Raw genomic sequence first — 13,213 nt, 5'->3', positions numbered from 1 at the left:
AAATGGAAAAAACTGAATTTTGGAAAAAACTAAACCTAATTTTGACTTTATTAGTGGGCTATTTTCTTTAATAGTTGCTACTGTCCTCCATTGTCTTGGATGCTTTAACAGAATAGTGTTGTTGTTTTGAGAATGCATAATGAGATCAGTATTTTTTCTCTCACACACTTATCTTGCTGTCTCCTATACAGGTCCATCTCTTCTGACCCCCAACAATCTCACCTTTTTCTCTGTTTCTCCCATACAGGTCCAATTGCTACGCACTGAAGTCAACCTCAAACCACTCACCCAACTACCACAACCAACAACATATCATCACCTCTGACCTCCATGGAGCTTGTCCAAGCGCCCCCGGTCATCTACCTCCCCACAGCCGCCCCCTCCCTGCCTGGGCCCAACACCTCCACCTTCCCCCTCTCCCCCCTCCTCCTCCTCACCCCGGATGACCGTTTCTTCAATAGATCCTACCACAACTGGACCAACCCTGGCGGCGGAGGCGTAGGGGGTTTCCAACCCACTATAGCAGGGGTCCTTATCCCTCTCATCTATGTAGCTGTCTGTGTGATCGGCCTGGTGGGCAACACATTGGTCATCTACATTGTTTTACACTATGTGAGGACTGAGTCGGTCACTAACATCTATATACTCAACCTGGCCATCGCTGATGAGCTATTCATGCTAGGTCAGTGATTTTTTTTTGTCAGTGGTTTTACTGTTTTATTCAAATTGTTGTTTATTCAACTCTGTTATTAGCCTTATTTTGCGAGCTCACATTCTGTTTCACTTGAAATTAAACAAAATATGACCGCAGCAATCAGTCTGCTTTCACCAGGATACTCTTTTATTGCCTCTTTTACTGTATTTCTTTCATCTGATTATTTTACTGTATTTCTTTCATTTGATTATTGCATTTCTTTCATTTGATTATTTTATTGTAAAGTGTGTTACACTTTTGAATGCAGTTTTAAATGCACTTCAAATGCAATGTAAGTGCGCGGTTTTAATCGTTTTTAATTGCACTGTCAATATAGTTTGATTTTATTTTACTTCCCCTAGGCCTCCCCTTCCTGGCGGTCCAGAACGCTCTGCTCTCCTGGCCATTTGGTTCTCTCATGTGCCGTGTGGTCATGACCGTGGACGCCATCAACCAGTTCACCTCCATCTTCTGTCTCACGGTCATGTCCATCGACCGCTACCTCGCAGTGGTCCATCCCATACGGTCGTCGTGGTGGAGGCGACCGCACGTGGCCAAGGCGGTGAACGCGACGGTGTGGGCGGTGTCGTTTGTGGTGGTGCTGCCCGTGGTGGTGTTCGCAGACGTGCTGGAGGATGATGGGAACTGTAGTATAGTGTGGCCCGAGCCAGCTGAGGTCTGGAAGGCATCATTCATCGTGTACACGTGCACGGTCGGGTTCTTCGGACCGCTACTCGTCATCTGTCTCTGCTACCTGCTCATCGTGGTCAAGGTCAGAATGTCAGCCTACTTTCCCACTTAAGGGGAAAAATAGCTCTTTTACACTAATTGGGAGACCTTCCTGTTATACTTAGACTGAACCAGTATCTCCTTTAAAACATAATTGTTGTTTTGGAACATAAACCCAGGTGTTGCTATACCTCTGTTGTTACATGAAATTAATGTGTTCTGATGTCTTTGTCTCATATTACCACTGATTTATTTATATTTCTCTTAAATCAAACAGACATTGTGCTGGGCATTTGTTTTGAGGGGCGGGACCGCTTGGCCCTCTTCCAGGGAACCCTTCCTTGTGCGATTCTCTACTCCGGCCCTGACCTGTTACATCTGACAACAAACAGATATTTATCAACATCTTTAATGTCTGGGTCAGGAGCCGGAGGGGAGGACACACTGGGAGTGGGTCTCTGTCAGTGGAGGCTGCTGAGGGGAGGACGGCTCATAATAATGGCTGGAATGGAGTCAATGGAATGGTATGAACCACATGGAAACCACGTCTTTGATGTATTTGATGCAATTCCATTGACTCCATTCCAGCCATTATTATGAGCCGTCCTCCCCTCATCAGCCTCCACTGGTCTCTGGGGAGGGGTAGAGCAGCCTGGGAGTGGGTCTCTGGGGAGGTGGTGGAGCGGCCTGGGAGTGGGTCTCTGGGTAGGTGGTGGAGTGGCCTGGGATTGGGTCTCTGGGGAGGGGGTGGAGCGGCCTGGGAGTGGGTCTCTGGGGAGGGGGTGGAGCGGCCTGGGAGTGGGTCTCTGGGGAGAGGGTGGAGCGGCCTGGGAGTGGGTCTCTGGGGAGGGGGTGGAGTGGCCTGGGAGTGGGTCTCTGGGGAGAGGGTGGAGCGGCCTGGGAGTGGGTCTCTGGGGAGGGGGTGGAGTGGCCTGGGAGTGGGTCTCTGGGGAGGGGGTGGAGTGGCCTGGGAGTGGGTCTCTGGGGAGGGGGTGGAGTGGTCTACCCTACAGTGGCCTACCCTACAGTGGTCTACCCTACATTTTTTACATATTTGACACATTTGAACAGTTTTTCACTTTTTATAGTCAATATATTGCTGAGTTAACCTTTATATTATATTTAATTGTAAAGTGTGTTGAGATGTTTTAACTGCCAATAAAGTTGAATTGTTTTGTTTTGATTCTAAGGTGCGCAGCGCGGGGAAACGGGCCCGGCCTACCTCCTCAAGACGCAGGAAGTCCGAACGCAAGATCACCCGCATGGTGGTTGTCGTGGTAGCGGTGTTCGTGTTGTGCTGGCTCCCATTCTACATCCTCAACATCGTTAACCTGCTAGTCCTGTTACCGGGCGAATTCCGGGGGCTGTACTACTTTGTGGTGGTCCTATCGTACGCTAATAGCTGCGCTAACCCGATACTTTACGGATTCCTGTCCGATAATTTTAAGAGAGGGTTCCGGAAGGCTCTTTGTCGTTCTTCGAGGAGGGTGGAGAACCACGAGAGGGCGGCAGCCACCGAGCTGCAGCTGCCTGCGGAGCTCTGGAGGGGAATTGCGCCCGAGCGGCGAGATGGCCTGGGGGTCACCAAGGCTCATGGAGGAGGGGAGGAAGAAAAGGAGGAGGAGGAAGAGGATGACGGAATAGAGATGGAGAGAAGAGAAGACGTCACTCAGATGACAGAGGACTGCAGGATTGCACAGAACGGGAACGGAGGAGGACAAGTTGAGAGCTCCAGGATCTTGTTCACACCGGGCGGAAAGGTGGAGACTGTACCCCAGGGGCAGAGGGCTAAAGCTGGGGAGGTGGCTGGGAAAGGCCCAGGCTTGGGGCCTACTGTCACTGTCTCCAATCTTACCAATGGATCAAAGAGTAAAAGTAATAGGTCACTTCCAGAGGAGACAGTGGAGAAGAGCACCAAGCTAGAGATCAGCTACCTGTAACTCATAAATAAGCTATTTTCCAATGTTCATACTAGCATACCATTTATACGGACAAGTCTTGCTGAGGCTGTCCTAATATGGACACTGTACAGCGTATAGAATGGGGGTAGGGTGAAGTTGCCCCTAGAGATGCGGATATTGGGTCAGTTTTGCATAAGGTTAGGTAATTGGGGGAGGGGAAGCTGATCCTAGATCTGTACCTAGGGGAAATTTTACCCAGGCGCTAGAATGCATGTCCGGTACATGGACTCATTCTAAGTAGCGAGCTACTGTGTAGATTGGGACATAGACATATGGATTGAATGAATGTATTGTAGCGACATTAACCCAACAGCTAGCGACCTTGTTAAGAGGTTTGGAGCTCTTGGGGTAACAGTTGAGGTGTTGGCTTGTCAGTCACTGGTTGGAGCTACCACCCGAATTCGCTAATGTATCATTTAAATGGACACTTTTGAGTATCAACTGTGAACATACAATGATACCAACTGCCTTGCCTCAAATTCCAAGCTTTTTGCCAAAACAGTGATGATCAGTTATTTTATTGGGCTGAGAATATGCTGTCTTTACAGAATACATTTCAGTATTACGCTTAGTGTGCAACGTAAATATGTATAGAAATGTATGAGAATCATAATACAGTTTTGGGGATGAATAGGCTAATCAGAGATTCACACAAGGAGAAAAAACACATACTATATATTATCAGTATTTAAATGATGTCTCTATGTTAGTTTCTTAGTGCAGTATTTTTTCAACAGTAGCCTTCAGACAAAGTATAAAAGTCTCATGATACCACTAAAATCACATGGGACGAACTGTTCCCTTTCATCCGAGAAAAGCATCATATAACTATTTCAATAAGAGTTCATACTGCCTCTGTCTGAGGCTTCACAATACAAGTGCAAAACAGTGTCCTTGCGTTGAAAGCGAAAGCAAACAGACATCTAGTTCCATTCTATTTCTATCTCACCGCGTCCCTGGTGGAGCGTTTCGTTTATCAGAATGAATGGAATGGAATCATTACAGTGAATAACGTCGCCTAAACTGCACCTGCACGATTAAGACTCATACATATTCATGATGACGGTAGTCGAGTCGATTAAATGATGGCGGATGGTATATCAAAGAGGTGTGCGCACTCTGATATCGACCTTTGGCTAATTTGATTGGAGTGCAGCTGAATATCTTCTGAGCGACGTCGTGGTGGATATTGATGTCGAATGCTATTTTGTTGGGGGGAATGTTAGTAATTTTACCTTTTAGACAGATGCTGTTTATGTGAGTGAAGCTGAACCATTAGAACACAGGTGGCATTTGGAACTAAAGAACTAATGATAGATATTTGCAGAGCCATATTTATAGATATTTAGATTGAGATAATATGTCTCTGGGTAGTTGCAGAGGAACAAAACCATTTTGCTATGGAGCAGAGCTATACAGTATCGCTTTGTATGTATGTAGGCTATACACAGTGCCATATTGAATAAGATAATTGATCAAATGCGGCCTTTAAGTTCACTCTGTATCTGAACATAATTGTTTTGTAGCTGTAGCCTGAATGTTGTTTTGTAGCTGTAGCTTTAATGTTTTGTCATGTTGTTTTCAGAACAGCCTCAATTCGTTGGGACATGGACTCTACAAAGTGTTGAAACGTTCCACAGGGATGCTGGCCCATGTTTACTCCAAATGCTTCCCACAGTTGTGTCAAGTTGGCTGGATGTCCTTTGGGTGGTGGACCATTCTTGATACACACAGGAAACTGTTGAGTGTGAAAAACCCAGCAGTGTTGCAGTTCTTGACACACTCAAACCCGTGCACCTGGCACCTACTACCATACCCTGTTCAAAGGCACTTAAATATTATTTTTTTAGTCTTGCCCATTCACCCCCTGAATGGCACACATACACAATCCATGTCTGAATTGCCTCAAGGCTTAAAAATCCTTCTTTAACCTTCATCTACACTGATTGAAGAGGATTTAACGAATGACATCAATAAGGGATCATAGCTTTCACCTGGATTCACCTGGTCAGTCTATGTCATGGAAAGAGCAGGTGTTCCTAATGTTTTGTACGCTCAGCTTATGTCTACACAAGGCTAGAAGTTAACAAGTTAGAAGAGAAGTTATTGGGAAAAGTGCTCGCCATACCTGTCACACACTTGAAATGAATGTTGAATCAGGTGTGCTAGCTCTGGAATACTTCAAATACTTGGAACGGCAGGGAGTCCCCGAGGAGAGGTTTGAGAACCACTGCGTTAGAAGAGATGTTTGGAAAAGTTGTCGCACACCTGAAATGAATGATAACGAGCTTACGTCTACGCTTGTCTCACCCACGGTGTCACCCACGGTGGTGCTTTGGAAGCCTGGTTACCAGTCTTTTGTGCCATCATACCACTCCTTGTCATGCCAAACATATTGGCAACCACAAGGAGTTGACTGCACTAACAGATCTGGGACAAGGCTAGTGCTTTGGTCACCCACAGTGTGTGGATGGAACCTAGCTCTTGCTTTGGTAAAGATCTCAACTGATTTCAGTGTTTCTGATAGTGTGTACATGGTAGCCTGAATGCCAGTCTGTTTGTGCCATCATGCCAACTCCATTTCACTCATTGTTATGCCAAACATGTTATGATTGACAATAACAGCTTTGGAGTTGGCAAGAGCACAAACAGATCTGGGACCAGGCTATGTAAATGGTATTTCTATGTTTAGATAGTGTCTGTGTACTGTGCTGCTGTTGGTGCTTTGTTCGACTAAAAAGCCTCAAATTTAATGTGGAATTTGAAGAAAAAAAAAAAAATTCTTATAATGTGATTTTTATTTTTTATTCTAAGTTATTGGTGGAATTCCATTGGTCTCAGTTGACGTCTGACACTACAGCATGGAAGAGAGAAATGTTTGTCAGAGCAATCAGATATTCTGATAAGAGGGACAACCCATCTGTCACTTTCCAAGAGTATTGATGAGTGTTAATGTAATGGTTGGTCAGCGCTTTAAATTAACATCAGTATTGATTGTGGAGAAGCAATCAGATAATTAATGACGTAAGGTCCACGAGACGGATCCGGACAAATTGGCTGAAGACCGAATGCGGCCCACAGGGAAAATGAGTTTGACACCCCTGATCTATGATAAGCCTGAGGCAGTAATGTAGGGAAATAGTCAGGTCCAAAATTATTGTCACCCTTGATAAAGATGAACAAAAAAGTATGTTTAAATTAAATAATTCAAATACTGAGCTGTATTGTATGCAAAAAATTTTATTATTATACTATTTTATACTAATACAATTGCTCAGAGAAAGAGATTTGGAGAAGTAATATTTTTTCTCTCAAAAAGATAGGGGTTATAATTATTGGCACCCCTGTTTTCAATACCTTTCAATACCTCACCTTGCGAGGATAAAGGCACTGAGTTGGAGAACACATTGGGAGGGATCATGGACCATTCCCCCATACACAATCGTTCCAGATTCACAATATCCTTTGTCTGCGCTTATGGACTGCCCTTTGTGGATTTTGATGTGTACTTAGGGTTATTGTCTTGTTGGAAGAGTCACATGCTGCCAAGTTTCAGCCTCCTGGCAGGAGCAACCAGGTATTTGTCTAAAATACCCTGGTACTTGGTAAAGTTCATAATGCATTGACCTTAACAAGGGCCCCAGGACCAGTGGAAGCAAAATAGCCCCATAACATCAAAGATCGACCACCATATTTTACAGTATGTATGGGGTTCTTTTCTGGATACGCATCTTTCTTTCAACACAAAACCCACCACTGCTGTGTATGGCCAAAGAGCTCTATTTTCATGTCATCTGAACATAGCACCAGTTCCAATCCAAGTGCCAATGGCGTTTACATTTGTTGGATGACATGAAAATAGAGCTCTTTGACCATGCAAACCAGTGGTGGGTTTTGCGTTGAAAGAAGGATAGGTATGCCGAAAAGAACCCCATAGGCAGTCCATAAGCGCAGACAAATGATATCAAGGATCTGGAAAGACTGTATGGAGGAATGGTGTAAGATCCCTCCCAATGTGTTCTCCAATCTCATGAAATATTTTACAAAAAGGCTCTGTGCCGTTATGCTCACAAGGTGAGGTATTGAAAGGTTTTGAAAACAATAATTTTGACCCCTATCTTTTTTTTTGAGAAAAAATATATTACTTGTTAAACAAAATATTTTTCTCTGAGAAATAGTATTAGAATAAAATATCATTTTCTAAAATAATTTATCATACAATATAGCTCAGTATTAGTAATATTTATTTTATACAGTCTTTTTTGCTCATCTTTATCAAGGTGCCAATAATTTTGGACCTGACTGTAGATAGACCCTACAGTGGAGATTCATTGATCACTGTGTCCCTCTATTGGTCAAAGCCAGGACAACACTGAAACAGTAAAAAATACATTTTAGTCACATTTCTGCTGATGTTTTATTCCAAATAAATGTCTCACAGCCTCCCTCTGTCCATCCATCTATCCCTTCCCATCATTCTGGTACAGCGTCACCGAGCCACTTGAGGTAGGGCGGGTTGCCCTGCTCTATGGGTAGGCTGATGACCTCTGCTACTTCATACGGATGGTTGGACCTGTTAGAAAGCAAACACAGCATGAGTCACACACACACATAGATAGACAAATGCATGTACACACACACAGTACACCCCTGCTATACGAGTCTCTGATAAATGTCAATGGTAATTCTGGGAAAGGACTGATTAAACAACCCATTGCCTGATTTTGTACGTAGACTACGTATTATCCCTATAACTGAGGGAAATAATGGAACACACACACACAATGATTACCTAACATATTCTGCCAGAGATGCAACCTTAGAACTTCTGGTCTTTATCATCTAAAAGTAGGAAGAAAGTAGTTACAACTTTAGTTACATCACACTCAGATAAACCAAGCATATTGAGTCTTCATTCAATGCACAATAACAGTACTAGCTATTCCATTAGGCCTATATGTTTTGTCATGGACTTGCAGGGCAGCATATACAGATACTGTAGGTTCATATCGAACAGGACCAGAAATAGAAAGAGGTGTGAATGCTCACCAGCAAAACTTCACTATCCTCCTCGATCTTCCCCTGCCATTCATATCTGACAAGAAACAGAGACATGTTGCCAATCCTAATCAGTAACCCTTCCATTCCCTTCACGTGTTCTAATCTCTGATCCGTCATGGTCCACACTTACACAGATGTGATTTTGGGAACTATGTTGACACAAGCAGCCAGCTTCTTCTCAACGATCCCTCTGTCAGGTGGGGGGAAGAGACAATGACAATAACCAATCAGAATGGATGGATAAACTGCATCCAGCACAATATGGAGAACAAATACATGATTCAGACTACAGAGCCGACGCCAACCATACCGGCTCTGATATTTTGTTTGACATTTTCCTTTCTAGCACGGTTTAAGCAGTTTAGCCCAGTTCAGCTTAACCTGGCTCAGTTTGGCCCTATAGTGTGAATCAACGTCGCATTCGGGAGAGTGCAACTTTCTGAACATTGCTGATAGAAATGTCTTATAGAGGTGACATCTGACATGCTTCCCAATTCAACATAGCAGAGAATAATGTTTGTTTGTGTGTATGTCTGTGTCTATCCGTTACCTGGCCAGATCTTTGGCCACCTGTTCGTTGGGGCAGGTGACGAAGGCGGCGGAGTGTGTGCCCGCCATGTAGGTCTCGGACGCCATGGAGAACGCTCTCAATCCCACAGTCCTCAGCAACGCGTGCATCAACACACTCAGCAACGCAGTCTAGGGGTTTAGGAGAAGAACTGACAGACAACATTCTATGGTGGAAATATTTCATGAGAAATACAGTAAATCAAATCAACCACTTGACTGTTTCTGCATATTACAATGGCTAGGACTAGGCTACAGTTGGCAAGACAACAAGCATATACGAAATTGATTGCAGACAGCTAAGCAACTTCTTGAATATGTCTCTTCTACCTGACTAGTTGTGGTTTGGGACACATACTCACCACAAAGAATGCCCTCAGAGGTCCACCTGCCAGCAATCCTTCTGTAGCAGGCAGTCCAAAGCGCATTGCCTAAGCAGCACTCTGCAGCAGGGGTAAGTGACATACATGCATTAGCAATCATACAGGGCAGGCCGGGAGCGATGACTGACAATGAGTTCATAGCATGACAAGCAACCACACAAGTTCTGCCATAGGCAAACGTCCAAATACTGAAAAGCAAAATTATGTTTATGGACTAACAATAGCTACAAACACAGCATACAGTACGAAGCTAGCTAGCTAGGCTAATTGGGTGTGACTTTACTGTGGTGTGTGCTCAACTCGCTGTAACTTGACACGTGCAAATGCAGGACAGGACTTTTGCCAAATGGTCCAAAACGAAATAATTATCCGGTACGAAATGTACAATTCATATGCTACATCAACTCAAACTGTCCAGCTAAAATTACCTTTAGACAGGAGCAGTTTCGATGCACACAATGCTGTTGCCACTCTCTAACGTAAAAATTAAGCTCTGCCGTAAAGCAGGATCTGTTGTTTACCAATTGGTCGTAAATGCAAAAGCAGAGCTGGTCGTAAATGCAAAAGCAGAGCTGGACGCACGAGAATTATGTCGATATGGTAACGTTTTCAATTATTATGTGAAAAATGTATTATTAGTAGAAATGATAGTGGTATACAGCCAGTCGTAGTGTGTTTATTGACGTCGTTTCGCTTATAAATGTAAGCGTATATAAATGCTAAACTGGTTTATGGCTGCAATATCAGCTCTGGCCAGCAGATGGCAACCGTGATCCATAAAATATAAAACACCACCACCACAAGCGAGACCAGAAATTAATTCACTGTAACGTTTGTTGGTGTTGTATTTTATTGACTTTTATTGGTTAAAAATCATCACACATCAATAAAAAATATTGTAAAACCATATTTTTGTTTTGTTGCAGTTTATTGTAACACAGAGAAAGTTCACACATTCCTAGCTACATCTATATTTCCATAGTTTGGTAAAAAACAAAATTGGAGTATTTTCACTGAAATTATTTTTATTCCAAAATAAAAACTAATTCTCAGGACCCTGAAAGCAAATAGGTCAAGGGAGAGATAAACATAGTTCCTCTCCTTGTATCTGAGCACAACAACACAGCATACTGACTGAGTAGCCTAAGTTAGACTTTTTACAGAAAGCACATAGTAATGTTCTTAAATATAGTTATGTTATTTTTGAACACCCCAATACCGGTAGATTGAATGACAGATTTACATATGATATAGAGATTGAGTGGGTGGGTGGGTGGGTTGGTTGGTGGGTGGGTGGGTGGGTGCGTGGGTGGGTGGGTGGGTGGGTGGGTGGGTGGGTGGGTGGGTGGGTGGGTGGATAGATAGATAGATAGATAGATAGATAGATAGATAGATAGATAGATAGATAGATAGATAGATAGATAGATAGATAGATAGATAGATAGATAGATAGATAGATAGATAGATAGATAGATAGATAGATAGATAGATAGATAGATAGGAGTCATGCCATTGATGTGTGTCATATTTGAGATTATCTGTGGTCAAACTACAGTTAGAGATGAGTTTCAGTATACAGTATATACTGTATATTTAAAGAGGCATGTTCTGTCCAATGATACATGAAAAACCTGAACATCTAATAAGCATTCATATGTACCTTGAAACTTGGGACTTCTCATTTTATAACTATAGAAAATATATCTGTGATGAAGAGATCTGTTTTGGTAGCAGCTGTGATGAACTATCTACACTACAATAGCTTTGCCTTCTCGCTACAGCCTAAGAACTATGCTTTGGTCCAACTAATGAATGTAAGTCAGTTATATGAGTGAATGTCAGTTGGTTGGTATGACAACCCCCCCCCCCCCCCACACACTTATCCTGACTCCTCCCCCTCCCATCATCCATCCCGCCACTTCTCCATCCATCCCTCCAACCACTCCCCCCTCCTCCTGTCCTCCCTCCATCCCTCTGGTCCTCCTTAAGCACTGGTTCTCCCCTCCACGCCTCCTTCATCTATCACTCCTTTCCCGCTCCCAACCCTTCAATCCTCCCACTCCCCACCCCCCTCTACTCCCCCATCCTCCCTTCATCCCTACTCTCCTCCCTCAGTACTCCTGGTACCCCCCGCCCCCCTTGCCGTTAATCCCCTGATAGGAGGACCCCCCCACAGGGTCTCCGTCTTCCAGGTCATCCCCCCCGGCCGTGAAGGAGGTGTAGGGATCCCCGGCCGCCCCAGCATCCAGGCTGGGGTCTATGTAGTCCTGGGAGAAGAGAGCAGAGTCTGCCCCCAGCTTGTACCTCTGGTAGCCGAAGAAGGACTGGGCTGCCTTGGGGAGGGAGGTGAGTGAAGAGGGTAGTGTGGGAGGCCAATGTTGGGGTTGTGGGGTGAGGTGAAGAGGGAAGGAGGTGGGGAGGTAGAGGGGTGTAGGTTGGGGGTGAGGTGAAGGGAAATGGAAGGGAGGAGGGTGAAGAAGAAGTGGGGGGTGGAGGTTAGGGGGTAAAGTGGAGAGGAGGGGGTAGGTTCGGAAGGGAGGTTTTGAGGGGGTAGTTGAACGGTGGATGGGTATCATAGCGGGTGGAGGTGGAGGTTTGGGGTGGATGGGGTGTGGTTAGGTAGAGGTGCAAGAGATGATAAACAAATGCATGAAAGCAGGAGCATTTGTGGATTAGGTTAGAAAGAAAGAAAGAAAGAAAGAAAGAAAGAAAGAAAGAAAGAAAGAAAGAAAGAAAGAAAGAAAGAAAGAAAGAAAGAAAGAAAGAAAGAAAGAAAGAAAGAAAGAAAGAAAGAAAGAAAGAAAGAAAGAAAGAAAGAAAGAAAGAAAGAAAGAAAAGGAAGTGAATTGAATTAGTCAGCTGGAAAGCTAGGTTAAATCTTATAGTTTTTTAGTTTGGTAAAAACAAACAATCATTCACACTCTTCAGATAAAAAAGCCAAGAGCAGAAGAAGATATGCAGTAAATGTGATAAAATGTGTTTTCACTAAATGTGTATATTTATTGGATAGCTAAAGCATTTGAAAGGCTTTTGAGCTATAAAGCCATCAAAGTAATTTGCCAGCCTTTCACAAAATGGTGGAGGTAGCCTATAGTAAATGCCTGCCTATGCTGTGTGTGTGTGTTTGTGTGTGTGTGTGTGTGTGTGTGTGTGTGTGTGTATGTGTATGTGTGTATGTATTGATAGAGACATTTCAGTCACAGCAGAGTCTGACTAGAAGCAATAAGAGGTTAGCTGCAGAGGGATTGGAGATAGAGGTTTCCTACTAGAACAACACATTATCTTATATTAGTGGGATGGGTGGAAGGGGGTGGAAAGTTTCAAATCGCGGACTGCAACTTTAAGGGCAGGGGAGAAGAACACATTATATTAGTGGGATAGGGGGCTGAGGGGTGAACAGTATAATTACGGACTGCAGCTTTAAAAGCAAAGAGCGATAGAAGGTTATTAGAAGAACACATTATATCAGTGGGATAGGGGGCTGAGGGGTGAACAGTTTATGGTATTCCTCTTCAAAGGACAGACTCTTTAGCCTCTCCATAGAGAAGACAGCCAGCCCACCCTAGAGGAGAGAGACCAGGTAGGACATTGGGATCAATGGGCATGGCAGAGGTGTTGGTTGGTCCCGGTGGCTCAGTGGCTTGAGCATGGTGCTGGCACCAACAGTTTTGTGGGTTCCATTCCCACGTGGACCATTTAGTAAAAATATGTTTCAGTGTTGACAGTTTTATAAGTTGCTCTGGATAGAGGTGTCTGCTAAATGAGGAAGGTCCTATATTGATATGTCTAGTTACATTGGTGGCTGTTCTTTTTAAAAT

General features: G+C 43.9%; 2 protein-coding genes across 4 annotated transcripts; one reads left to right on the top strand and one right to left on the bottom strand.

Annotated features, from left to right (window-relative positions):
* Positions 1-330: 330 nt before the first annotated feature.
* LOC311122339 (somatostatin receptor type 5-like) lies at positions 331-3,363 on the top strand (the record flags this gene model as incomplete). Its single annotated transcript, XM_084196714.1, has 3 exons — positions 331-682; positions 1,057-1,474; positions 2,622-3,363. The coding sequence occupies 3 exons, from the start codon at positions 331-333 to the stop codon at positions 3,361-3,363; spliced, it is 1,512 nt and encodes a 503-aa protein (XP_084052840.1).
* Positions 3,364-7,609: 4,246 nt separating this feature from the next.
* Positions 7,610-9,895, bottom strand: LOC311122338 (protein CutA homolog). 3 transcript variants are annotated; one of them, XM_084196711.1, is made up of 7 exons: positions 9,824-9,895; positions 9,375-9,455; positions 8,996-9,144; positions 8,576-8,635; positions 8,434-8,479; positions 8,177-8,226; positions 7,610-7,957 (listed from the first exon to the last, which is right to left on the bottom strand). In XM_084196711.1, the coding sequence occupies exons 2-7, from the start codon at positions 9,438-9,440 to the stop codon at positions 7,858-7,860; spliced, it is 471 nt and encodes a 156-aa protein (XP_084052837.1). In that variant the 5' UTR covers positions 9,441-9,455; positions 9,824-9,895; the 3' UTR covers positions 7,610-7,857. The 3 variants fall into 3 exon arrangements, with proteins under 3 accessions (XP_084052837.1, XP_084052839.1, XP_084052838.1); XM_084196713.1 differs by lacking the exon at positions 9,824-9,895 and having other exon boundaries at positions 7,614-7,957; positions 8,996-9,179; positions 9,375-9,457; XM_084196712.1 differs by lacking the exon at positions 9,824-9,895 and having other exon boundaries at positions 7,614-7,957; positions 8,996-9,164; positions 9,375-9,457.
* Between the last annotated feature and the right edge of the window lie 3,318 nt (positions 9,896-13,213).

The sequence above is a fragment of the Coregonus lavaretus genome, assembly GCF_964263955.1.
Source record: "Coregonus lavaretus genome assembly, contig: HAP1_SCAFFOLD_5742, whole genome shotgun sequence".
Classification (NCBI taxonomy): Eukaryota; Metazoa; Chordata; class Actinopteri; order Salmoniformes; family Salmonidae; genus Coregonus; species Coregonus lavaretus.
Note: the sequence above shows the minus strand (reverse complement) of the source record. Positions and strands in the feature narration are given on the sequence as shown.

Excerpts from the sequence above, each read along its gene's own strand:
- LOC311122338 (XM_084196711.1), bottom strand. The coding sequence starts at position 9,440 with ATGCGCTTTGGACTGCCTGCTACAGAAGGATTGCTGGCAGGTGGACCT. Across the intron at positions 9,145-9,374 it reads CTCTGAGGGCATTCTTTGTG|ACTGCGTTGCTGAGTGTGTT; the intron begins GTGAGTATGTGT and ends CTAAACCCCTAG. Across the intron at positions 8,480-8,575 it reads GTTCCCAAAATCACATCTGT|ATATGAATGGCAGGGGAAGA; the intron begins GTAAGTGTGGAC and ends GTTTCTTGTCAG.